General features: G+C 46.0%; 1 protein-coding gene across 2 annotated transcripts; it reads left to right on the top strand.

The window, feature by feature from the left end:
- Positions 1 to 301: 301 nt before the first annotated feature.
- PANK2 (pantothenate kinase 2) lies at positions 302 to 26,166 on the top strand (the record flags this gene model as incomplete). Of its 2 annotated transcripts, XM_080716839.1 has the most annotated exons (7): positions 302 to 784; positions 11,412 to 11,764; positions 15,675 to 15,928; positions 18,100 to 18,276; positions 19,278 to 19,401; positions 20,799 to 20,924; positions 26,116 to 26,166. In XM_080716839.1, 7 exons carry the CDS (start codon positions 541 to 543, stop codon positions 26,164 to 26,166), a joined length of 1,329 nt encoding a protein of 442 aa, XP_080572965.1. The 2 variants fall into 2 exon arrangements, with proteins under 2 accessions (XP_080572965.1, XP_080572966.1); XM_080716840.1 differs by lacking the exons at positions 15,675 to 15,928; positions 18,100 to 18,276; positions 19,278 to 19,401 and having other exon boundaries at positions 541 to 784.
- Between the last annotated feature and the right edge of the window lie 1,465 nt (positions 26,167 to 27,631).

Raw genomic sequence — 27,631 nt, 5'->3', positions numbered from 1 at the left:
TTCCAGCCCTTCCGTCTGCCGACGACTGGAGGGCAGTGGTCGTTGAGGGGGCTGTGTTAGGCTGGAGGAGGGCTCGAGCCGGGAGAGGACCGCAAGGCACAGGTGGGCGGGTCTCGGGTGTGTCCCGGGAGAGTTCTGGGACCCTGGGGCGCCAGCTCGCCCGCCTGTGGGGGAGGGGGATGGAGGAAGGGGGCGCCGGCCCCTCCACCCACACGCTCATTGGACAGCGCCGCCATCAGTCTCTCCTCCGCGACACCGCCTTCCTCGCGGCGCCTAGACCCGCCCCTCCTCCGCCCCGCCCCGTCTTGAAGCCTCTCATTGGGTAGAGGCGCAGTCTATCCGCCGGGAGTCAGAGAGTCGATTGGACGAGAGGCCCTCGGTCCGCCTTCAGATTTCTCGGATTGGCTGGCGGCCCGTTGGCGCAACGGAAGAGGCGGCGGACGGAGGGTGCGCCTCTGCTCGGGCTGGACGGTCGCGGAGGCGGCGCGGAGCGGCGCGGCGCTGGGGGGCTGGCTCGGGCGGCAGCGGTGGCTGCTGCGGATGGGAGCGGGCCGGCTCGGCGCGCCCATGGAGCGCCACGGCAGGGCCGCCGCCAGCTCAGCCTCGTCGGCCGGGGAGCCGGCGCCCGGGGGCTCGGAACCGCCGCGGCGCCGGGCGAGCAGCGCGTCGGCGCCGGCAGCCGGGGCCTCGGCGGAGGGCGTGAGGCGGGAGCGGCCGGGCTCCTACAGCGGCCCCGCCGCGCTCTCCCGCCAGCGCGTCGAAAGCCTCCGGAAGAAGAGGCCGCGTAAGTGCCCGCGGCGCGCCCTGCCCCTTCCGGCGGCCCCGCCGTTTTTCCCGCGCGCGGACGTGCGGGGCTCGGAGGCCCCGGGTCGGCGTGGGGCCGGCGCTCGGCTTTCCTCCAGCGCCGCCTTCGCGGCCATCGCCCGCGCTCCCCGCTGGCTTGCCGTGCCAGGACCCTTCCTCCTCCTCCTCCTCGGGCTCTTGGGCGTTCTTTTCCCGAGAGTCACATGATTTTACCCTCGAGAAGGCTCCTTTTGATTCACTTCCATCGCCTCGTCTCCCCTCCCCCATCTTTTGAATCCCCACTGTCTGTCTTCCGTGGGTTTCCAAAGAGCTGCTTCCCGAGACGCTAAATCCTTTTTTATCTGGCGATTTCTGGCTTACCAGAAAATCCTCAGAACCAGAAAATGGCTCACCGCCCCCGGAGTTGCTCCTGGCCTAAAATAAAACTGGATCCCGTCTTCCGTGCACCTCTGTCTCAGCTTTGGCTGCGTTTCTTCCATGAGAATTCGGGTCATCTCGCACCCAGATTGCTCCCCCGGTTTCTTTTCCCTCCATCTGTTTGCAGGCAGTCATGATTCAAGGCGGCAGCCTCTGGGCATTAGGGCTTTTACTTCTGAAACTACACGTTCCTGAGTTTTGCCTTGGGATTTGCACTCGCTTTTCCCAGAGAATGGGTTTTTCAATTTCATGACTAGGTTTCTTTTTCTGCGTGTTTGTCGTTTCCTCCTCCCGTCTCCCTTTTATAGGTCTTCAGTTCAGGACTGCTGTCTCAGCCGTTGCTGCCGTTGAAAGTATCAGTTGTCCTGTGATTGTAACGTGAGCTTTACGACATATTGGCGTTTTACATATGGGAAGCCTCGGTCGAGGTTGCTAAATTCTTTGAGAAAATCGACTTGCTTTGAAATGCATGTTGGGAGAGTGAGGCCGAGGCTACACCCTAGCCCAACCACCCAATTCTCTTTTTTTCCCCCCTGTGATTTGGATGATTAAGCGTAGCTCTGTTTGCTAGGAAAAGTTAGGAAGTTTTCAGTTATTTACTTTTTTTCATCTTTTTTTGCAAGAGATTTGGATGGAAAACATTTTCATTGTATTCCATTTTCAAAGTCAGTTAGCTGGTTTTTGTTTTATTTGAGAAACACCCTACTTTTAAGCAACACAAAGCAGTTCCTTAATGGTTTTGTACTACACTATTGAAGATTTGTGTCAGTTTCAGAGATTTCAGTAAGAATCATAGCTGTGCCAGCGTGGTGAATGCCTATAATCCTGGTATCTGGGAGGTTGAGACAGGAGGATGGCAGGTTTGAGACCACCTGGGCAATTTAGTGAGACTGTTTCAAAAATAAAAAGGTAAGCCGGGGGTGGTGGTGCACACTTGTAATCCCAGCATTCCAGAGGCAGAGACTGGAGGATTGAGGTTCGCCGACAGCCTCAGATACATAGAGAGGCCTTGTTTCAAAAATAAAGAATAAAAAATAGGGCAGGGGGTGTAGCTCGGAGGTCAAATACGCCCGGGTTCCATCCCTAGACCCACAAGAAGAAAAAATAAAAATAAAAAGGTCTGAGAATGGAGCTTAGTGGTAGAGCACCCCGTAGTTCAATCCCCAGTACTGCCACCATAACCACACACACAAAACTAATCACAGCTGTATAGACAACTGTTCTTGGCCATTGGTCACAGGGATTCCCCCTTTTCTTTTTTGTTGGTACTGGGGATTAAACCCAGGAACCTTCTACTTCTCAGCTACAACCCCAGCCCTATTTTATTCTTATTTTGAAACAGGGTCTCACCAGTAGTGATGAGAATCTCATTACTTGGTGAGGCTCTCTTTGAACAAACCTCTAATTCTCCTATCTCAGCCTCTCAAGTACTGGGATTACAAGCATGCACCACCACACCTGGCTCACAAGGTATTACATTTCAGATGTTTGCATGGGTCCTCATTTTTGTGTGTGATACTGGGGATTGAACCCAGAAGCAATCTCTCTCCCTCTCTCTCTCCCTCCCCCTCCCCCCCCCTCTCTCCAGTACTGGGACTAGAACCCAGGGACATTCTACCTCCGAGCTACACCCCCAGCCATATTTTTTATTTATTTTGACACAGGGTTTCACTGAGTTGTGAAGGGCCTAAGTAGTAGCTGAACCGCGATCCTCCTGTCTCAGCCTTCCAAATGCTGGGATTACGAGCGTGCACCACACGCCTGGCTCGTTCTCTTTGAATATGAGCTACACCCAAGCCCTATTTATTATTTATTTATTTATTTATTTATTTATTTATTTTGTGGCACTGGGGATGGAACCCAGGGGCATTCTACCTCTGAGCTATACCCCCAGCCCTTTTTTTATTCTTTATTTTCAAACAGGGTCTCACTGAGTTGCAAAGGGCCTCACTAAGTTAGCTGAGGTTGTCCATGAACCATGATCCTCCTGTCTCAGCCTCCCAAATGCTGGGATTACAAGTGTGTGCCTTCATGCCTGGCTCCCAAGCCCTATTTTATTTATTTATTTAATTTAGGTTTTTTTTGCAGTACCGGGGATTGAACAAAGAGGTGAATACCAGGGGCATTCTACCTCTGAACTATACCTTTAGTCCTATTTTTAATTTTAATTTTTTTTTTTTGTGGTACTGGGGGTGGGACCCAGGGGCTTTTCTACCTTTGGGCTATACTCCCAGACCTATTTTATACTTTATTTGGAAACAGGGTCTCACTAAGTTGCTGAGAGCCTCACTAAGTAGCTGAGGCTGGCTTTGAACCTGTGTGATCCTCCTGTCTCAGCCTCCCAAGCGCAGGGATTACAAGCGTCTACCACCATGCCCAACTAGTTTTAATTTTTTAATTTTTTGTGATACTGGTGATTGAACCTAGGGGCATTCTACCTCTGAGCTATATCCCCAGCTCTATTTTTAACTCTATATTTTGAAACAGGATCTCACTAAGTTGCGGAGCACCATACTAAACAGCTCAGGCTGGTGGCAAACTCAAGATCCTCCTGTCTCAGCCTCCTAAGTACTGGGATTACAAGCATGTGCCACCATGCCCAGCTGTTATTCTTTATTTTGAAACAGGGTCTCACAAAGCTGGGGAGGGCCTCACTAAGTAGCTGAGGCTGGCCACGAACCTGGATCCTTCTGTCTCAGCCTCTCAAGTACTGGGATTACAAGCGTGCGCCATCATGCCCAGCTCTATTTATTTATTTATTTTTGTTCTTAGCTTTTTTTTTCCCCTCCAGGGGATTTTTTTTTTTCTCTTTTCTTTTTGGAACTGGGGATTGAACTCAGAGCGCTGCATCTGCAAAGTAGGCGCTTTGTAACTGAGCGTCATCCTGGCCTTATTTATTGATTTATTGATTTATTTTTTTGCAGTACTGGGGATGGAACCCAAAGGCATTCTACCTTCAAGCTACATCCCCAGCCCTATTTTTTATTCTTTATTTAGAAACAGGGTTTCACTAAGTTTTGAAGGGCCTCACTAAGTAGCTGAGGTTGGCCCCAAACCCAGATCCTCCTGCTTCAGCCTCCCAAATGCTGGGGTTACAAGCGTGCACCACCATGCCTGGCTATTTTTTTAAATTTTTAAACAGAATCTCACTTAAGTTGCAGAGGGTCTCCCAAGGTTGCTAAGGCTGGCCTTGAATGTGCAATCCTATCTCAGCCTCTCAAGTATTGGAATTACAGGCATGTATCACCATGTCTGGTTTATGGATCCTCTTCTGATATAGCTTTAAAATCTCATTCAGCTCCAGGTAACTCAGACTACTTTGGAAAACACTGGTTTAGATTGGAGTAGAGAGGCCCATATTAAAGTGGTTTCAAAATTTTCTTTAAGGAAACAAGCATATTAATGGTCGTGATATAGAAATTCCTTTATTTTCTTCCCCTTCATTGTATTCTCTGATAAATCACGAAAAGCCACCTTTTAGGTAATGAACCTGCTAAGGAAGTAAGGCATTGGTGGTTGTTCTTTCCATCTGTTCTTGTGTCATCCAGGGGCTCACCTTTCAGTAGGCAGGTGCTTGCTACTAAATGATTCAGGGGGTGCGTTAGTTTAAATTGAGAGAATTCAGGAGATGTGAAATCTTTGTCTTTATATGGAGGGTTAGGAATGGTAGAGTGCCACCTTTTGTTTGCAGTTAGAAAATCATGTTTCGATGTTTTACACTAGTCTGAAGTCACAGAAACTAGCCATTTGAAACTAGAAGGAGCTATTTAGTTTGTCTTAGAATTCTTGTAGCCTGAGCTGGGCATGGTGGTACAGCCCAGCATAGTGGCACACTTGTAATCCCAGTACTTGGGAGGTTGAGACAGGAGGATCGCAGGTTCATGGCTAGCCTTAGCTACTTAGTGAGGCTCTCTGCAACTTAGGGAGACCCTGTTGAAAATGAGTAAAAATAGGGCTGGGGTGTAGCTTAAAGGTAGAATGGCCTGGGTTCAATCCCCAGTACTGAGGAAAAAAAAAAAAAAAGAATTCTTATAACCCTTGTTATAGTCATGTTCTGCCCCATGTGTCCCCAGAGCAGTGCGGTTCTCAGATGGGTTCCCATCCAGATGTATTGTATTAGAATAGTTAAGAATGTATTTTATTTTGAAACAGTCTTGCTAAGTTGCTGAGGCCTGTGATCCTCCTGTCTCAGCCTCCTAAGTACTGGGATTACAGCCATGTGCAACCACACCAGGCCACCACTACCATTTTCTGAGCATTTACTTGTTTTGTTAGATGCTGTCACATATTTTATAAACGTCTATTTCACTTAGGGCTCGCTATTACCCTGTGAGGTAGATGTTTTTAATCCCCAATTTCCAGATTAGGAAACAAGCCAGTGAAATACCCATCTGTCCAAGGCTATGCAGTGGTCACTGATAGAACTTTTCTTTCTTTTTCTTTTCCTTTTTTTTTTTTGGTGGAGATAGTAATGGGGTTCAAACCCAGGGCTGTGAGCATGCTAGGCAAGAGCTCTACCGATGAGCATTCTACCAACCTGGAGCTCGGTTTTGATTCCAGGTGTCTGACTTAAGACCCAGTATCCTTGGTCCCCATTTTGGAGGGGAAAAGCACAAATGGTGTAATCTGGAGCTGTAATTCTCAGAAGTTTTAAAAATTGTCTGCCACCCACCCCAACCTCCTTGCACACAAAGGGGTCTAAACTTATTTTTAAATTTTAATTGAAGTATAGTCACATACAATAAAATGTTCATTTTTGACAAATGTATATAAGAGAGAACATATACTTTTTTGATGGGCCCCAGATGTGCAGAAGGTGTGGGAACCTTGGAATCACTTCAGGGCAGCATAGGATGAGCTGGTTCTTTGAAAATCACTCCCAAGTGTGTTGTAGCATGTGAGGGAAATCTTTGGGATTTTCTGATTTTGGACTAGTGCCAGTCATGAGATGTCCTTGACCTTCATTAGTGTAGAGGATAAAGCTTTTGTTTGTAGCTTGACAGTAATTTTCTAACCTAGAAAAGGGGCTGCTTTTCCTTGTCTTTTGGGGGAGAATTGGTATTGGCAGAATGAAACTGGTGCTGAGGCCCAGCAAGACTGACCTTTCTCAGGCCCAGCATTTCAGCCACATTGAGGACTTGGGAAGGGCTGCCCACTGGGAGCATAGGAAGAAAGTTGATTTCCTGTAGCTTTGTAGCCCACTGTGGAGAAACAGGATGGGAGAGGCTATTTTTTAACTTAGTTTTATTCCTTTTTTTTTTTTTTTTTTTTGCAGTGCTAGAAATCAAACCCTAGACCTACCTAGCTGAACTCTTTACCACCACTGAGTTATACTTATAGCCTGTTTTATCACTTTTAAATGAAACCAAGGTAAATATGACCCCTCATTTCGGATATATAACAAATATAAGGTATTAAGCAGGACCTAAAATTAGTCTAGTTTTGTGCCTGTCTAAAATGGCTTTGGATATTATTTTAGAAGCTATACGTATGAATTGTATGTTTGGATAATATAGTTATTTAGTGTTGGCATCCCTGTACTGGGGGTTGAACCCAGAGGCATTTTACTGCCAAACTATACCTCCAGCCCCAGCCCTTTTTATCTTTAAATTTTTTTTCCCTTCCCTTTGGTGGTACTGGGGTTCCTGGAAACCCTTCTACCTCCAGGGTACACTCCCAGACCTATTTTATATTTTTATTTGGAAACAGGGTCACTTAAGCCAGTGCGGCTGGCTTCGAACCTGTGCGATCCTCCTGTCTCGGCCTCCTAAGCATGGGGATTACAAGCGTGCGCCACCACGCCCGGCTTCTTTAAATCTTTTAAACAAGAGTCTCTCTAAGGTGTTGAGGCTGGTCTTGAACCTCTTGCCTTTTTTTTTTTTTTTTTTTTTTTTTTTTTGAGGGTCTAGGGATGAAACCCAGGGGCATTCGACCTCCGAGCTACAGCCCCTGCCCTATTTTTTATTCTTTATTTTAGACAGCCAGGCGTGGTGGCGCATGCTTGTAATCCCCACGCTTGGGAGGCTGAGACAGGAGGATCACACAGGTTTAAAGCCAGCCTCAGCTACTTAGTGAGGCTCTCAGTAATTTAGTGAGACCCTGTTTCCAAATAAAATATAAAATAGGTCTGGGAGGATAGCCCAGAGGTAGAAAGCCCCTGGGTTCCACCCCTAGTACCACCAAAAAAGAACAAATTAAAAATTAAACCTGTGATCCTCCTGTCTCTGCCTCCCAGGTACTGGGATCACAAGAGTGCACCACCAGGCCAGCTGTGTGAAGTTTTGATATATGTATATTTTGTATAATATTCAAATCAAGATATCTCCTCAAATGGATATCATTTCTGTATAGAACCCATTAGGGCTGGGGCGCTAACGGCTGCTCAGTGGGAGAGCCAGGATTCACCATGCACCAGTCCCTGGGTTCAGTCCCCCCATTACAGTATACTATTATTACTACTGTCATCTGTATCTAGCTGTTTGAGAAGTCATATACTTTTTTTCTCTTCTTCTGGAGTTAACTGTACATTTTAAACACACTTGAGGTCACTTCCTGTTCTTACCTAGAATTAATCAGAATCTTTATCTTTTCTTCCTTTACCCAACAAAACAGAAATGCTGCTTGCTTTCACTTCCTTCTCCTTTAAACTCTTCCTCTTTGACTTCCTATGTTGAAATCATGTAAGTATTTTAGTTCCCGATCATTTTTATAAAACGCAGCATGTGCTGGTTCCTCTACTTGCAGCTCTTGAAAGCGTGTTTCCCAGCTCTTGGTGGTTTTCAGTTTTGCGTGCATCTACTGGTTATTGCAGAGGAATCTGAGTAGTAGTCAACGCTGAGGCCTTTTGTATGTGACAGTTTCCTTTGCATTCCCACTGAGAGCTGCTCTGGCTAGGTCAAGATTTCTAAGTCTTTGCCCTTATAGCGTTGAAGCCAGCGCTCTCTGTCTTCTAGCGTGTGTTGCTGCTTAACCGTCTACTGCTTACCTTTATGTGATTCACCGAACTTTGTAGGAATTCTGTTTTTTCTTAGGACTTCCTGCAGCTTCAGTAGGATGCCTAGGTCGCCCTTCCTACTAACTCTGTTTAATACTTAGGGACTTAACCTGATGATTTGTTTTTCTCTTTCCCTCAGAAAATTTTTAGAACTCGAATGGGGTTGATACTGGGCTTTGTGGCTCTCTATTCTGCGTATCTACCTTTCCTTCATACTTGAGAGGCATTCTGGAGGAGTTTCTTAGTTTTCTTTTTCATTTTCTTTCCTATGTGTCCGTTTTGCGGTTAAATGTTACTTTGAGCTTTATTTTGGTATAGTTCGTCCCTCTTCTAGGGCACTCTACCACTGAGCTACACCCCGCCCTTTTTACTTTTTCATTTTGAGACAGGATCTCGGTAAGTTGTCAGAGCTGGCTTCAAACTTGGACTTGTCTTGCCTCAGCGCCTTAGTCGCACGCCACGCCCCAGCAGTGGAGATTCGGGTCCCGCTCCTCCGCAGCCACGTGCCCTGTCTCCCTGCGACCTGCTTTCTGCCAGGCGCAGAAGTGATTTGTTGGCATTTCCGAAGTGGGATCATACAGTAGGTAACCTGCCGGGCAAGGCTGCTTTCACTCAGCCTCATCTTGAGGTTCATCCATACTAAGTATATATTAAATATATAGTTACTTTTGGGGGTGGTTTTGAAAGTATTTTTCCCATAACTAATTAATGAACATGGACAAACTTGATTTAAATTTCACCAGTTTTACTCAGTCATCTTTATATTTAGTTCCATGCTAATTTTTGTAACACTTGTTGATTCTTGGAGCTGTCTCATGACTGGCGATCTTTTTAATTTCTGGATTTTTCTGTGGTAGCTTATTTTTTCTTCATGGGTGAGCTCTCGCCTCGTGCTGAGGACATGTGTGGTTCTCCTGGCTGTTCCTGCGGCTCTTCCTTCCCATACTCAGCTTCTCGTTCTGTGGTGCTCGTTTCCCGACAGTGAGTCTGGCTTGTACTTGATGGTCCTGGCTTTAGGTTTGCTGCCAGCGGATGCCATTTCTCTTTACCGGCCTGTGTCAGGACGGACTGCAGGGAGAGATGGTTGTATGTGGCCAGGTATGGGCTTCCCGATCCTTCTGGGGGCTGTGGAGCCTCCGGTCGGTGGAGAGCCTGCTCCGTGGGGCGGGAGTGTTCTTGGTGGAGGGACGCGGGCGGCCTGCCCAGGGGCACCGCGTGTACTTCCCAGCCTGCCGCCTGTGACCGTGCCAGAGCCAGGTCCTGTTTCCTCAGGGCGGCCGACCCTGCGTAGCCTGGGGAGCAGCCTTTGGACTTCTGTAGTGTCTAGTGTCATGGCTGCCCCAGTTTAATAGCATTCCTCTTTCTGAGTGTTCTGTGCAGATACTGCCTCTGTCAACCTAGTTTTGCTAATGCCACTCTTGTGTTCCAGAATTATTTTAGAAAAGAATGTTTCAAGTTGGGCATACCTGTAATCCCACTACTTGGGAGGCTGAGACAGATGATTTCAGGTTTGAAACCAGCCACAGAAACATAGTAAGACTCCCAGCCACCTAGTAAGACTGTCTAAACAAACATAAAAAGAGTGAAGCAGGGGGTAGACTGCCCCTGGGTTCGATCCTCTGTCTGTTTCTCTTACTCTCTCTCTCATACACACAGAGACAATATCAGTAAATCCTTATTTTTAGTCGTTTTCAGGACGTATGGGTAGAGGGGAAAGCACATAGGTCTTTGGAGCCATCTTGAAAAACAAGCTGTTTTTGGGGGGGAAGGGGAGGATTTTTGAGAACAGATGTTAAAGTCTATAAAGACTGTATATTTTTAGGATATTAGCTTTTGAGAAAGAAATTGGCCACTGGAGCTTTATTTGTCAGGGAGGGGAGGGAATCTAGTTTTTAGTTTGAGTACTAATTCTAAGCCCTGGAGTCTCAGCCATTTATTTTTTCCCCAGCAGCACTGAGAATGGAACCCAGGGGTATGCTACCTCTGAGCTACACCCCAGCCCTATTTTTATTCTTTATTTTAAACAGGGCCTTACTATTGTAGAGGGCCTCACTAAGTAGCTGAGGCTGGTCTCGAACCTGTGAATCTCTTGTCTCAGCTTCCTAAGTACTGGGATTACAAGTGTGCGCCACCAGGCCCGGTTTAACATTTCTTCTTTAAACCAGTGAGATGGACTGAGTTTTTCATTCTCAGTCTCTTTTTTTTTTTTTCTTTATGGTGGTGCTGTTGACTGAACCCAGGGGCTCTGGACCTCAACCCCAGCTCTATTATTTCTGTGTGTGTGTGTGTGTTTTTTTTTTGGTGGTACTGGGGTTCCTGGAAGCCCTTCTACCTCCGTGCTACACTCCCAGACCCATTTTATATTTTTTTATTTGGAAACAGGGTCTCTTAAGCCAGCGCGGCTGGCTTCGAACCTGCGCGATCCTCCTGTCTCTGCCTCCCAAGCGCGGGGATTACAAGCGTGCGCAACCACGCCCGGCTTATTTTTTATTTTGAAACAGGCTCTCACTAAGTTGCAGAGGGCCTCACTAAGTTGTTGAGGCTGGTTGTGAACCTGCGGTCCTCCTGTGTGTGCCACCACGCCTGGCTCATTTTGTTATTTTTTATTTTTTCTGGTACTGGGGATCCAGTCCAGAGGCATTCTACCTCTGAGCTATACCCCCAGCCTTATTTTATTTTTTATTTTGAAACAAGGTCTCACTAAGTTATAGAGGCTGCCCTTGAACCTGTGATCCTCTGTCTCAGCTTCCTGAGTACCGGGCTTATAGGCGTGTGTGCTACCATGCCCAGCTCATTTTTTTATTTAAAAAAGTATGTTATAGTGCATTTGGGGCTTGTCTGTATAGGGAGGTTGGGTTGGCTCCGTACTTTGAGATTTTTCTTTAAGATCTTTGTCTTAAGTTTTTTCTAAATCAGAGAGAGTCGTATTTCTTCTCTCATCCCCATCTCCCTGTTTTAAACTTAGAAACAGTCTCACTAGGTTGCTGAGGCTGGCCTCGAACCTAAAAATCCTCCTGTCTCAGCCTCTCAAGTACTGAGATTATAGACATGTACCACCACACCTGGCCCCAAACCTTTTATGTTTAGAATAATATTGCTTGAGAACCACAGAGTATGGAATGAGTTGCCAACCTAGTACGTATAAACTTTGTTTTTAGAAGAAAGTTGTTCTGACTTTTTTTTCTTCCATGTCTAGTTTTTCCATGGTTTGGCTTGGATATTGGTGGAACCCTCGTCAAATTGGTTTATTTTGAACCCAAAGACATCACTGCTGAAGAAGAGGAGGAGGAAGTGGAAAGCCTTAGAAGCATCCGGAAGTACCTCACCTCCAACGTGGCTTATGGGGCCACAGGCATCCGGGACGTGCACCTGGAGCTGAAGGACCTGACTCTGTGTGGACGCAAAGGCAATCTGCACTTTATACGCTTTCCCACTCATGACATGCCTGCTTTTATTCAAATGGGCAGAGATAAAAACTTCTCGAGTCTCCACACTGTCTTTTGTGCCACTGGAGGTGGAGCATACAAATTTGAGCAGGATTTTCTCACAGTATGCATTTTTTAGCTTATATATACTTTATGGTAATTTGATTGTTAAAAATAATGCCAATTGCAAGTGGTAGAATCATTTCCATTTCTAATGGAATTTGAGTTTTCTTGCGTGAAGACTCAGTGTAGACTAGTGGAAGTCAGGAGAGATCCATCTGGAGACTGCGTAGTTTCCTTTTTTCTCGTTAAGATGTGTGGATGAGAATCAGAACCTTTGAAAGCTGCATTTAGTCATTCCTTCAAAGGCAAAGCGAGCGAGTCTGGGATGAGCGGAACAAGAAACCTCCCTGTGAGGAGTAACACTGAGTCTTGAACAGTGAAATTGAGAAATAAAACTTAAAGACCCTGTCATAGGTTGTTTCCAATCTCCAGCACCACATCATTTCTCTAGTCTCAACATTTCATTGTTTCCTGACTTGTTCACCAATTAAAAACAGGAGGAACTTGGTAAAAAATGGTGTTTCCAGGCCTCGGGGCAGCAGAGCCTTGCTCTCCCCGCGCCTTTGGAGGGCCCCTGCTGCACTTGTTACAGTCCACCGTGTCTGCCCAGGGTGAGGGTTGCCCAGCCCTGATTCTGCTTCCATTCTGTGGACACTGAGCAAGGCCCCGGGGCCAGGTCCTTCGAGGGTGGATGTGGGCATCGGTGCAAGAACTGGCAGGTGATGGCACCGCTCTGGTCTTCACATCCCAGACGTGCTCACTGACCTGGCCGCCTGTGAGGCTGGCCAGAGGAGACTCTGCCTCTGTGTTCTACATGTCTGTCTGTCTGTCTGTCTTTCTCTTTCTTTCTTTCTTGCCTATGTTTTATTACGTAGTTTGTGACCTTATTCTATTTGTCCCCTTTTTTCTGTTATTGGCTATAGTAGTCATAATACAGAATTGACATAAATTTTTTAACAAAGTTTTATGTTCTTTACTTGGGTTTTTCTTGGTTACCTGTTCTCTACCTGTGAGTATGGGGGAGGTAGCTGGAGGGAAGGCTCTCGTCCTTTGTGGAGCTCTAGTGGGCCCGGGATAAAGGGGAGAGAACACCTCTCTGTTTCCAGGACCCTCTAGAGGGCCCTAAGTGACGGGGGTGAAACCCGTTCCGGCTGTCAGAGGCTGGCTGTGCCGCCAAGGAGAGGCGCAGGGTGGACTTCATACCTCAGCAGTCGGTTCTTAGGCTGCTGGGGTTTCTTAAGAGCCGTATGAAATGAGATGCTTATCCAGTACTCTTTGTGCATTTGGATTGACTAATATTTTTAAAAGCACAATGAAATATATTTCTTTAAAATACTGAGTATTTTGGGATGTGATGGTCCATGCCCTTGTAATTGCCTTTCTTAGCCAGTAAGGCTGAGACAGGAGGATCACAGGTTTGAGGCCAGTCTCAGCATTTTTTAGTGAGATCCTATTTCACAGTAAAAAGTAAAAAGTAAAAAGCCTGGGGGTGTGTCCTGGAGGTAGAATGCCCCTGGGCTCAATCCCCAATACAAAAATAAAAGTGCCACACACACAAAAAGCTGAGTTTCTTTTTTAATGTGAATCAGTTTTTCTTTTTCTTTTTTGTTTTTTGTAGTACTAGGAGTGGAACCCAAGGGGCATTCTACTTTTGAGCTACACTCCAGGCCCCTATTTAATTTTATTTTGAAACAGGGTCTTGCTTAAATGTGAAAGGTCTCAATAAGTTGCTGAGGCTGGCTCTTGGCGATCCTCTTATGCAAGGATTATAGGTATAGGTGTGCAGGGTAAATGGGCAAACTTTTTTTTTTTTTTTTTTTTTTTTTTTTGCGGGTCTGGGGATAGAACCCAGGGGCATTTGACCTCCAAGCTACAACCCCTGCCCTATTTTTTTGTTCTTTTTTTTTTTTTTTTTTTTTTGGTGGTGGTGGTACTGGGGGTGGAACCCAGAGGCTTTCTACCTCTGGGTTATCCTCCCAGACCTATTTTATATTTTATTTGGAAACAGGGTCTCACTAAGTTGCTGAGAGCTTCACTAAGTAGCTGAGGCTGGCTTCGAACCTGCGTGATCCTCCTGTTTACAAGAATGCACCACCACACTCGGCTTTTATTCTTTATTTTGAAATGGTCTCACTAAGTTGCGGAGGGCCTCACTAAATTGCTGAGGCTGTCCGTGAACCTCAATCCTCTGGTCTCAGCCTCCTGAATGCTGGGATTATAAGCGTGCACCACCATGCCTAGCTCAAATTTTTCTTTTTTTTTCTTTTTTGTGGTACTGGTGGTGGAACCCAGAGGCTTTCTACCTTCGGGCTATACTCCCAGCCCTATTTTATGTTTTATTTTGAAACAGGGTCTCACTTAAGTTGCTGAAAGCCTCACTAAGTAGCTGAGGCTGGCTTCGAACCTGTGTGATCCTCCTGTCTCAGCCTCCCAAGCGCAGGGATTACAAGCGTGCACCATCACGCCCGGCTTCAAGTATTTTTTAATATTTAATTTTTGTAGCAATAGGGAGCGAATCTCCAAGCTATATCCCCAGTCCTGTTTTATTTTTATTTTTGAAATAGGGTCTTGCTAGGTTGATGAGAATCTATTTGCTAAGGTTGTCCTCGAACCTGTGATCTTCCTGTCTTCACCTCCCAAGTACTGAGATTACAAGTGTATGCCAGCACACCTGGCTTAAATGTGGTTTTAAAAATAGGCATGTTACGTCATAGTGTGTGTGTGTGTGTGTGTGTGTGTGTGTGTGTGTGTGTGTTTGTTTGGGGATGGTACCTGAGGGCATTCTATCTCTGAGCTATACCCCCAACCCTATTTTATTTTTTATTTTGAAACAGGGTCTTAGAGAAACCTTCTCTAACTTCGTGAGACCCTGTTTGAAAAAAATAAATAAAATGGGGTCTTGGTAAGTTACTGAAGCTGTCCTCAAACCTGGACTCCTCCTTTCTTAGCTTCCCAGGTACTGGGATTACAGGTTTGTGCCACCATGCTCCACTGGGTAATATTTTATAAAATGGTCTCAACTATTTTTTTTTTTTTTTTTTGACAAACATGTCTAGGGATTCTCTCTGCGTTCATACATAATCTTTTTTTGATACTGGGGATTGAGCCCAGGAGCATTCTACCTCTGAGCTATACCCTTAACCCTGGATTACAGATATTTGCCATATGCCTGGCTGATATCTTCATGCTATACTGAGCTCCATAATATGAATAATGACCTAACCATTCTTTATTAGTTATAAGGAATTAATTGGATAGAAATGATACAAATGCTGCTGCCCTCCCCAGAGGCTAGCCAGTTTAAATATGACAGCTCTTACCCCAATTGGAGGCAGTTTTCTGGCTTCAGGTGTGGCTTCTTTCAAGACTGCTTGGAAATGGTCTTTCTCTCCCCCCCCCCCCCCCCAGTGCTGGGGATGGAACCCAGGGGCATTCTACCTCTGAGCTACACCCCCAGCCTTATTTTTTATTCTTTATTTTGAAATAGGGTTTCACTGAGTTGCAGAGGGCCCACTAAGTAGCTGAGGCTGGCTGTGAACCTGTGATCCTCCTGTCTCAGCCTCTGAAGATGGTCTTTCAGAGGGCGGATGTTGGAGTCTCTGGCTGCTCCCAGGCATCCTCTGCTAGAGCAGTGGCCTCAGCCCTGCATGTGCCTCATGCCCTGCGAGCAGAGGGGTTTTCTCCTTTACGAGTGACAGCACTAATTACGATTTGGGACAGGTTAGCGGCTGCAGTGGTTCAGATGTGGAGTGTACTTGGATCTGTCTGTGGGAGCAGGAATCTGTCTTGGCAGTCTTCCCCTCCATGTCTGTTAATCTCAGATCTGTTCTATAATGATGCGTATCACAAATAGTACACATCTATAGATGCGTTTTTAATGGTGTATTTACTGTAGGAGGGTTGTCTTTTTAAATGGAATTTTAAAGTTTTGTTGGCTTGTTAAGTCTGAATACATTCTTACTTCATTACAGATAAGTGATCTTCAGCTTTGCAAACTGGATGAACTCGATTGCTTAATAAAAGGAATTTTGTACATTGATTCAGTTGGATTTAATGGACGGTCACAGTGCTATTACTTTGAAAACCCTGCTGATTCGGAAAAATGTCAGAAGTTACCATTTGATTTGAAAAATCCATACCCTCTGCTTCTTGTGAACATTGGCTCAGGGGTGAGCATCTTAGCAGTGTATTCCAAAGATAATTACAAGAGGGTCACAGGTACCAGGTAAGCCTTTTCTATCAAAGTCAATATTTCTTTTTTTTTTTTTTTTTGCGGGTCTGGGAATGGAACCCAGGGACATTTGACCTCCAAGCTACACCCCCTGCCCTATATTTTATTATTTATTTTGAAACCGGGTCTCACTGATTTGCAGAGGGCCTCACTAAGTAGCTGAGGCTGTCCACAAACCGCGATCCTCCGGTCTCAGCCTTCCGAATGCTGGGATTACAAGCGTGCGCCACCACGCCCAGCTCAAAGTCAATATTCCTAATATCATAATGGGTTGTATTACATATAACCACCTTCAAGAACCTGTTTAAATTGAAATTTTAAGTTTTTCTGAGATTTTATTTCCTTTTGAAAATTCTGATTTTGTGAACTTTTTTCTTTAATCTCTTTTTTTTCTTGTGGTATTGGGGATTGAACTCAGGGGTGTTCTACCTCTGAGCTAGCTACAACCCTAGCCCTGTTTTATTCTTTATTTGAAAATAGGGTCTTACTAAATTGCGGAGGGCCTAACAAGTTGCTGAAGCTGGCCACAAACCTGAGGTCCTCCTGTCTCAGCCTCCTAAGTGTGGGGATTACAAGTGTGTGCCCAGCTTTTAATCTCTTTTGCTAAGGGTTTTATTACCCTAGCATCGTAAAATGTTGTTTTAATAGATTCATGGATTAAATCCATAGATCTTGTGCTCGGTTCTACTAGGTATCATTTTAGACAGGAAGGTGCTAATTTTGAAACCTGTAAATTTTATACACGGACACACACATATTCACATATAGATACATAGCGTGTGGCCAGGGGATGGTATGAGATCTAGAAGTTTAAGTACTAATCAACAAGAAAATGGTCAGGGGAGGGCAGTCTGCAGAGGGAGGAGTAAGTAGAAGAAGAGAATGTGTTTTGGGTGAAAGATCAGAGATCACTTGGAACTACAAGGATCTGGGGACTGGGATAAACACGTTTTTTCACAGATGTGAGCTAAAGAATGAAGGGTAAGCTGGGCGTGCAGCGCACGCCTCTAATTCCAGTACTTGGAGGTTGCAGCTTGGAAAGTAATCTCAGCATCTTGGTAAGTCCTTGAGGACTAGAGTAAGATCCTCTTTCAAAATATAAAATAAAAATAAGGCTGGAGTATAGCTCAGGTAGAATGCTCCTGGGTTCAATCCTAATACTACCACCCTGCCAAAAAAAGAATGAAGGGTAAGTTGGTCATGGTGGCACATGCCTGTAATCCCAGCTAGCCTCACCAACTTGGTGAGGCCCTCCGCAGCTTACTGCGACCCTGTTTCAAAATATAAAATAGGGCCTGGAGGTGTAGCTCAGAGGTAGAATGCTCTTGGGTTCAGTTCCTCAGTAACACACACACACACACACACACACACACACGGAGGTGTAGCTCAGAGGTAGAATGCTCTTGGGTTCAGTTCCTCAGTAACACAACACACACACACACACACACACACACACACGGAGGTGTAGCTCAGAGGTAGAATGCTCTTGGGTTCAGTTCCTCAGTAACACACACACACTCTGAAGGGTAATTATGGGGAGAAAACAGCTTACTGGCATCTGGTTGGGTGGGAGTCAGTGAAATAGGGTGACAAGGTGCCTGAATGAAAATGACTTTAGTGACTGTACTTGAAGAGGAACGAGGAAGTCCCAGCGTGGCCCCGGGTGTGGGCGGCCTGCACGCGAGGGCCTCATGTCTGCAGGCACCCCTGTTGCCCTGGAACGTGGACAGGGAGGTGGGCCTTGTATCTTGCTCCTTCTCTTCTGCTTCCCATGAGTGTGTATATTTAAGGCATATATGAGGCACCTTGGGTTTATCCTCTCAGAGTTTTTTTTTTTTTTTTTTTTTTTTTTTTTTGATAGTACTAGGCTTTGAACCCAGGGGCGTTCTACCTCCAAGCTACACCCCAGCCCTATTTTTATTTTTATTTTGAAACGAAGTCTCTACTTGCTGAGACTGTCCTCGAACCTGTGGTCCTCCTGTCTCAACCCCCAAGTGCTGGAATCATAGATGTGCGGCACCATGCCTGGCTACAGACTTGTCCCTTATCGATGGCATCTGCACGATTGGATGGAGCAGTAGTGGATTGGTACGTGAATGACTTTGGGTGTATAAGTCTTCCTATTCTCAATTTCAAAAATACACTGTGTTTGTTTTTAATCACAGCCTTGGAGGAGGAACTTTTTTTGGTCTTTGCTGTCTTCTTACTGGCTGTACTACTTTTGAAGAGGCTCTTGAAATGGCATCACGTGGAGATAGCACCAAAGTGGATAAATTAGTGCGAGATATTTATGGAGGAGACTATGAGAGGTTTGGATTGCCAGGCTGGGCTGTGGCTTCAAGGTAAGGGAGCATGTGTGTTCTTAAAAGTACAGCAGTAATTGGGAGCCTGAGACCGGAAGGTCACGTGTTTGAGGACAGCCTCAGCAAGTAGTGAGACTCTTATGAACCCTGTTTCCAAATAAAAATAAAATAGGGCTGGGGTGTAGCCTGGAGGTAGAATGCCATGGGGTACCATCCCCAGCACCACACAAACAAACAGAAAAATGTACAACAATAAATACTAAATACTGGGCAGATTTTTTTTAACAGCTTTGTTGCATGTAATTTATGTACTATAAGATCACCTATTCAAAGTGTATAACGTACGCCGGGCATGGTGGTGCACGTTTTCAGTCCCAGTACTTAGGCTGAGACAGGAGTGTCACAGGTTTGAGGGCAGCCTCAGCAGCTTAGGCCCTCTGCCTCTTAGTGAGATCCTGTTAGAGAATAAAAAGAATAAAATAAGGCTGGGGGTGTAGCTCAGAGGCAGAATGGCCCTAGGTTCCATCCCTAGTACACCACACACACACACACACACACACACACACACACACACACACACACGAAAAATAAAGTATATAAATTAGTGGTTGTTAGTATATTTATGGAATTGTGCAACTATCACCATAACCCAATTTCTGAACATTTTCATCTAGAAAGAACCTCCTCTCCATTGCCGCCCTCCTCATCCTCCACCTCTACCCCGCCTGATGCCAGTCTGCTTTCTATTTGCCTGTTCTGAGCGTTTCCATAAATACTGTCATACACATTTGGTCTTGTATGAACAGCTTCTCATTGAGCATAATGTTTTCAAGGTTCGTCCATAGTACACTGGGAATCGCTACTTCTATACTTGTGGGCTCTTTTTGAAGCTGAGTTCTCTCTGAGCAGTTGTTTTGTCATTGTTGCAAGATTTGTACAGTGTCACCCTAAAAACCAGTCTTATCTCGTAAAGTAAAATTGAAGTTCTGACGGTCTCAGTCACCTTTCACTTAGCAATGGGATGTTTGTCCCCATCACAGCTTTGGAAACATGATGAGCAAGGAGAAGCGCGAGGCTGTCAGCAAGGAAGACCTTGCCAGAGCGACCTTGATCACCATCACCAACAACATCGGCTCCATAGCAAGAATGTGTGCCCTCAATGAAGTAAGGGACAGAGTTCTTACGTGGCTCCAAGGAACATACGGAGCTTCTTGCCGGGAACCAGCTTGCCATCGAGCGTTGTCTTCTTAAGACATGGCCTAAATGTAGTTACTTGAGCGTGGGCTTTGTTTCAGTGTTAAGTTAAATCTCCAAATACAGGTTAATCTTCATGGACTTGTTTTTTCTTCTTAGACTAACACTACCACTGTCTAGAGGGAAAATGATTTCTTTGGAGGAGAGAGCAGAGTAGGAAGGCAGGCGGCGTTGAGATGCGGGAGGCGGGCGGGCTGGCCTGGCTCTCCACCTCCGCAGAGCTGCGTCTGGGTGCTTTCAGCTTCTTTACAGTGCTGCCTTGTAGCATTGAGGTCAAGCAGCATTGTACAGGGCTATGAAAGAACCAAGAATGGGCTGCCCTTGGAGAGCATCCAGAGCCAGTTGCTGCAGCTTTATCACTTGTCTTTAAAAAACAAATACATTTTCGTTTAAAGTTATTCTTCAAATAGTTGGTCAAACAGGCACACAGTTTAATAGGAAACAAAAGACAAAAGGATTTGTCTTGTTTTGAATTAAAATGCTTTATCAGGTTAAATAAAAATTTTCTTCATTTGAATATAACACTTCTCATTGCATGCTCTTTCCTGTGCTTATGTATTTTAAGATACTTTAGTGTACATATCATTTCATATTTTTAATTTAAATTTTATATATTTCCTGACTGCGCATTTGGTGAGATTCTTTTATGCCATAAGTTAGCGTGTAACCTGGGCGCTTCCCATGGCGAGCATCGTGGCCAGGCCCCGAGCGTGCACTGGGGCTCCCTTAGGAGTGGGCGGAGGTCAGGGCTTAGAGCTTGATGCTGACGATCCTGCCGCGATGCTTTCTTTGCACAGGGCTGCGCCCATTCAGATCGTCTTTTAGCAGTGAATGAAAAGAACAGTTTTATTGCAACTTTCATAATGTTGGAGCAGAATTTTAGGTAGTTTTTTGGTCAACGAAATAGATCTAAGATTGTACTTTCTTTCATCTCTAGTGAAGATGAATCTTTTCCTGTCATCTGTGTATGATTTATTTGCCTTTTGTGGCACTTGTTTCAATGGTGGTCTTACCACTTTTTTTTACCTACCTGTATACAAATTTTACTGAATAGTAGTTATTGTTTATCATATTTAATACAAATCTTTTTTTCTAATGTTTTGTTTTCCTGTGACATTTTCAGGCATGCTTTGCAGTGAGTCCAGGATTGTCTGGGCATCAAATTTCAGTAGCTTTGGATCAGTGGATTAAATTTGATCATTAGTCAAATTGCTGCTAAGAAACTGCATGGTGCTCTGTTGGGGTTAGTGTTTATGAGAAAACAGAAATTAAGATACAAACTAATTGCCTCTTTTTGATGTGCTCAGAACATTAACCAGGTGGTATTTGTTGGAAATTTCTTGAGAATTAATACGATCGCCATGCGGCTTTTGGCATATGCTCTGGATTACTGGTCCAAGGGACAGTTGAAAGCGCTCTTTTCGGAACACGAGGTGAGCCAACCTGATTCTGCTGATGTGTTTGCTACCCGCGGGGCGCAGTTCACACTGTAACTAGGACGAGGTGACCTGGGAGGCAGTTTTTTCTTAATAGTGGGAGGTGAGGTTTAAATTTAATGTTTGAAAGTTGTTTCTTACCTGGTAGAGTGCAAGGTAGGTTTCTGGCCAATTTAAGTAATTTTAAAGAAAAGCATATTTTCTTTTGTAGCATGAAGGGGTTGGACTCAAGGCCTTGTTCACGCTTGGCCGGTGCTTTACCGCTCAGATACACCCCAGACCCCAAAGGAAAAAAACATGATGAACATTTCTTTGTTTTTCTATTTATGGTTTTTTTATTTTTCTTGTGGTACTGGAGGTGGAACTCAGATGCCTATTACTACGAAGCTAAACCCCCACTCCTTTGAAATCGAGTCGTACTGAGGGCCTCACTAAACAGCGGAGGCTGGCCACACACCTGTGGTCCTGCTGCCTCAGCCTCCCAAACCCTGGGATGACGAGCGTGCGCCGCCCCGGCCCACCTCTGCATTCCTAGAGGGGCGTTTCTGAACTCAGTGTCCCCCATTGCGCTCACTGTGAACATGCAGTGCTCTATGCTTCTGCTTTATTCCGGTTTTGTGGGGGTTTTTCTGGTGCTGGAGGTTGAATTCAGGGGTATTCTACCTCCAAGCTTTACCTGCAGCCATATTTTATTTTTTTATTCTGAAGCAGGGCCTCACTAAGTTGCTGGGAGTGGCTGTGAACCTATGATCCTTCTGTCTCGGCCTCTCAAGTCCTGGGATTATAAGTGTGTGCCACCATGCCCAGCTTTTGCTCCAGTTTTGTATGTTAATTTTTATGTACTGATAAATAGTTCGTTTTTGGTATTGGGGAATATTGCAGAGTACACTCATAGCCCTGTTTTATTTATTTATTTTTGTGTGTGGTCCTGGGGATTGAACCTTTGTTCAAATTGTAGAATGTGCAGGGGCATTCTACCTTTGAGCCACACCCCAGCCCTATTTTATTTTTTATTTGGAAACAAGGTCTTGCTAGGTTGATGCGAGCCTCACTGAGTTGCTGAGGCTGGTTTTGAATCTGTAAGCCTCCTATCTCAGCTTCCCAAGTACTGGGAATACACACCCAGCCCTGTTTTATTTTTTAATCTGAAATAGGGTCTCACTAAGTTGCTTGGGGGTTTTGCTAAGTTGCTAAAGCTGGTCTCGAACCTGTGATCCTCCTGTCTTGGCCTCCCAAGTATACTGGGATTATAGGTTTGTGCCACCAAACCCAGGTTCATGTGCTATTTAAAGATGTATATTCTAAGACAGGAATAGGTTTTAAAATAAAAAGGGAATAAAAAGGGATGGGAGTTTGGCATGGTGGTAGTACCCCCTGGGTTCAGCCTTTATGTGTATGGAAATTAAGTAAATCAGTACTGAATTTTCATTAAATTTCTCATAGGGTCTGTCTGTCTGTTTCTCTCTCTCTCTCATAGACACACACACACACACACACACACACACACACACACACACACACAGATGTATATTCTCAAGCTGAATCGATCAGTGAAAAATATTTTAGACTAAAACCACAGTATCATAAGAATTTAACGTGTAGGCAGGCTGGAAATGACAAAATTGAGAGGAATCATCGAATTATTCAGCCTTATGCCCTAACTCTGAAAGTACACTGGTTTTCCTGCTTGGGGAAAAAACAGAACCAAAGCTGCGGAAGAGCTCTCTTCCCTCCCTTTGGTTGTCGGGCAGTCGAAGTAGTTCACGTGTTGTTGGAGTTTAGATAGTATTACCATGAACATTTTCCCAAAATTGTGTGTACATATTTATTTTAATCATTTATGAGTTGACAGAAATCGAAGTAGGATTTGAAGTCTACTAAAGATTATTTTTTCTCTAAAGTTCTAAGTCTTAAATTGCTTAAATTCATAGTTAAAGGTATACACATTCCTCATACCAAAAAGCTTTATCAAGCCAGGCATGGTGGCGCACACTTGTAATCCTAGTACTTGGGAGGCTGAGACAGGAGGATCGCAGGTTCTAGGCCAGCCCCAGCTTATGAGGCCTTCAGTAACTTAGTGAGACTCTTTCAAAATTAAGAATAAAAAGTAGGACCGCGGGTGTAGCTTGGAAGTAGAATGCCCCTGGGTTCCATCCCCAGTTCTGGGGAAGAAGAAAACAAACAGCTTAAGCTGTCCGATTTTTTAAATTCTTAGGTTGCATCAGTAATCAGCACTGAGTTTCCATTAGGTTTCTCATAGTTTGTAATTTTCTATATGCATTTTACAAATGTAATCCTTGGCCTATCTTATTTTGCTTTATATTAGAATAAGAAACTTTATTGTTGTGGGTAAAAGATTCCTACTGCATGATTTCTATCTTTTGCTGAACCTTTTCTTAGGTAAAAATAGAGAGTAGTTTTCCACCCCACCCGCACACTCGTATTCATGCCCCTGTTGAGCATTTCCTGTTAGGAAATCTGAAGTCTGAAACTTTTTTTGTGGTGCCGGGATTGAGACCGAGGCCGCTCTAGCTTGGCCTTAAATTTTTTTTTTTTAATTGCAGTACTGGGAATTGAACCCAGGGGCATGACGCCGAGCTACACCCCAGCTCTATTTTTTATTCTTTATTTTGAAACAGGGTCTCGCTAAGTTGTGAGGGCCTCACTGAGTAGCTGAGGCTGGCTGAGAACTGTCTCGGCTTCCCAAATGCTGGGATTCCCAGTGTGTGCCACCACACCTGCCTTGAGTTTTTGATCCTTCTGTCTCAGCCCTGAGTAGCTGGAATTATATGTGTGCCACCGTGCCTGGCTGAAATATGAGACTTTCTGAGTGCTAGAAAGGATTTTGGATTTTAGGTTTTGGATTAGGGATGCTCCGCTGGTAAAGTCTGTGTCAATGTTTCAGACTTTTTTTTCTTTTTTTTTTTTTGGTGGTGCTGGGGGTGGAACCCAGGGGCTTTCTACCTCCGGGCTATACTCCCAGACTTTTTTATATTTTATTTGGAAACAGGGTCTTGCTGAGTTGCTGAGAGCCTCACTAAGTAGCTGAGGCTGGCTTTGAACCTGTGCGATCCTCCTGTCTCAGCCTCCCGAGCGCGGGGATTACAAGTGTGCGCCACCATGCCCAGCTTCCAAATGTTTCAGAATTTTTAAAAAGCCCAACCTGGTGTGATGGCGCACACTTGCACTCCCAGCATTCAGGAGGCTGAGACTGGAGGATCGCGGTTTGTGGACAGCCTCAGCTACTTAGTGAAGCCCTCTGCAACTCAGTGAGACACTATTTCAAAATAAAGAATAAAGATAGGGCAGGGGGTGTAGCTCAGAGGTAGAATGCCCCTGGGGTTCCATCCCCAGACCCACAAAAAAAAATAAAAAGTAAAAAATGTCCAAATCGGAACCACTTGTAGTCCAGAGCATTCTGGGTAAGGGCCGCTCAACCTGTAGTTATAAATCCTTTGAGAAAGTTTGATTTGCATTTGTCTGCCGGTAGCTTTGGCCGCCTGCTGACTTGGATGGGTGTGGCCGCCCTCTTGAAAACCCCAGAGAGGACGGGCAGCCTTGGTCCATCCATTTCTTCATGGACTTCATGACGATAGACCGGGCCTTGCTCTGTCAGATACCGCTAGTGTTTTCTTTGAAATCCACAGCCATGTCTTTCAGGATCTCCTCAGATCGATTCCCTTTTCTGTTTTGTTTTTAAGAACTTTAATATGTGATCGCATGCGTGGGGAGCCTGATGGGTTCTGTGGCCCGGTAGGACTCTTCTCTCATTCTCTGTGGCTTCATCTCGCTTCCTGGAGCCGTGGCAGGGCGCTTGTCCTTGCTCGGCTTCTCACGCCTCTGCCCTCCCTTCAGGAGCTTGTCCTTCCTCACACTTGGCTCTGATCCGCCTCGTCCTGTCACCGCATCGCACTTCTGTCTGACCCAGTTGCCGCTGGGTACAGCTGCTCCTCCGTGCTCCATCCCGCTTCAGTTTCTGTCCTCAGGGTTGTGCCCTCAGACTTCTTTCAGCTCCTCCTCGTCTCCTGCCTGCCAGCCCCGGCCCCGGCAGGCTCTCGCCTTCGGTGGCACTTCATGCCCACCTCACCTTTGTTCCTTAGGGGGCTGGAACCCTGCCAGTATCTGACAGGAGCACAGGTACCATCTTTTACCAGAGGAGCTTAGTGCTGCCAGCCTTGCCCCTCGCGTACCCACTGCGGGTTTGCCTTTGCTCTTAGCACAGTGCTATGATGGATGTGAGGTGTTTCATACGCCTGGCCTCCTGGCTACAGAGCCCTTCAGGCCTTCTCTGCTAACAGGCTGGCCCTGGGCATGGTGGCACACATCTATAATCCCAGTACTTTGAAGGCTGAGGAAGAAGGATCACAGGTTTAGGACCAGCCTAGCAGTTTAGTGTGATCCTAATTCAAAACTAAAAAAAAGCGAGTGTGGTAGCACACACTTGTAATCCCAGTACTTGGGAGGCTGCGACAGGAGGATCGCAGGTTTGCAGACAGCCTCAGCTACTTAGGTCCTCCACAACTTAGTGAGACCCTGTTTCAAAATAAAGGATAAGCCGGTGTGGTAAGGATAAATAAATTTTAAAAATAAATGATAAGTTGCATGCTTGTAATCCCAGTACTTGGGAGGTTGAGATAGGAGGATCGCAGGTTCATGGCCAGCCTCAGCTACTTAGGCCTTCTGCAACTTAATGAGACCTTGTTTCAAAATAAAGAATGAAAAATAGGGCTGAGGCCTAGCGTGGTGACACACACTTGTAATCCCAGTCTTTGGGAGTCTGAGACCAGAGGATCTGGGTTCACGGACAGCCTCAGCTACTTAGCAAGGCTCTTTGCAACTCAGTGAGCCCCTGTTTTAAAAATAAAAAGACTAAAAAAAAAGTAGGGCTGGGGGTGTAGCTTGGAGGTACAATGCTCCTGGGTTCCCTCCCCAGTACGGGGGCGGGGGGAATAGGGCTGAGGGTGTAGCTCAAAAGTAGAATGCCCCTGGGTTCAACTCCCAGTTCTGCCAAAAAAAAAAAAAAAAAAAAGGGTAGGGGGCTGGGAGTGTAGCTTAGAGGTAGACTGTCCTTGGGTTTAATCCCCAGTACTCCATAAAAGGCAGTGTTGGCTTTAATACTAGTAATCATTTTTGTGGTAATTTACGTAAATCTAAGGAAAATTGCTGTTTTTGGTGTGTTGTTTTTCAGGGTTATTTTGGAGCCGTGGGAGCACTGCTTGAGCTGTTGAAGATTCCCTGATTGGACCCGGGAGGGCGGCCTGGAACCTTGCACAGTGGGATCTGTGGACTTTTGTTTTTTAAAAAGCTTAACTCAGTTGTATGATTGCGTACTACCTGAATCAAAGTGATAAACGACAAGTGTATTTTTCTAAGTCATGAAGATAAATCCTTGAAAATTCAGTCTAAACTAGCATCAGTAAGGAAAGATTTATTAAAACGCAGCGGAGCGTGCCCCGGCAGTGAAGCCGTGCTGTCTTGGAGTCGCTCTTCAGTATTCAGCGTGAACCCGCAGCGCGTGCCGCCTGGGCAGAGGCCCGGAGCCGCCCGCGCCGGCTGTGGCTGTGGCTGTGCGCGCGCGACCTTGCCGAAAGCCAAGCTGGCTGCTGCGCATGCGCGCGAGGCCGTCTCAGTGTGGCTTCAGCAGTCATCTTTTGTGCATTGCTCTGGTTTGCATTTATCATTGTGAGTTTATTGAAAAATGGTTTATTTCAAGGTTCTATAAAAACTGGCAGATTAATTATATACCCCAAGCCCGACAGGCAGGTTTTGGGTGGGCAGGCAGTTCGTGTTACTTTGTACCCTAAATTGTGGGAAGGTCTGTGTGGAAAGAAAAGGCTTTTGGCAAAATTGCCTGGGTGCAGGATTAGCGACCTGAACCAAGTGGGCGAGCTGTGAGAAGCAGCGCGGGCTGCTCAGCTAATGCCAGGCGGGGGCAGTAGAACTGGCATCGCTCTGGCATGTGGGCGGGCGAGTGGGTGTCCTTTCAGGCTCAGTGGCACAGCAAGGCCGGAGGTCCATGGGAGCAGGTGGCGCTCACAGGCGCGGCTTCTAGGAACAAGTCTCAGAAGACACTGGAGAGAGGCTCTGAGATGGAGTCTTAGTAGGGGCTCAGCCTTTGCTGTCTCCTGCAGAATAAAAAGCCTTCCCTTCTAGGAAAGTGCACCGTTTACACCTCACAGGGTGGGTGATAGCTGTCCTGGAGCTGAGTCACAGTGAGTCACAGAAGGGCCTGCACAAAGCAGCCTTGCACCTGGCAGGACTACCCGGAGGCTGAGCTCAGGTGCGGTGTTCCACTGGGTTTCTGGCCCCGTGGACAGGGATGGCTTGGGTGCATGATCCTATTTCGCTGGGGCTGGGGTCTCTCCTATGGCGGAGCTAGAGTGACACTGCAGGGTGACAGTGCCTTGGTTCCATGTCCTGGCTCAGCCACCTTAATTCCTAGGCCCCCTCTGCCCTCCACTTCCAGATGTCTCCTTGGCTCTGCATTCTCCATGGCCACCAAAGATGGCACCATCCACCCCCTTGGGTGTGTACCTCCTGCTCCCCTGGGCAGAGGACGTGGGCTTTCCTTGTCCTGGGAGACCCAGGTGCAGGCTCGCTGCCTCACGGAGCATGCGAAGGTTCTGACTGGTGCTTCACCGGGTCTTCCCCTTTAGCCCTGGCCGCCCAGTGGAACAGATCCGCCGACTTGAGCCGAGGCTTCC

The sequence above is a fragment of the Muscardinus avellanarius genome, assembly GCF_963383645.1.
Source record: "Muscardinus avellanarius genome assembly, chromosome: 19".
Taxonomy (NCBI): Eukaryota; Metazoa; Chordata; class Mammalia; order Rodentia; family Gliridae; genus Muscardinus; species Muscardinus avellanarius.
This window is presented reverse-complemented; position numbering and strand designations above follow the sequence as displayed.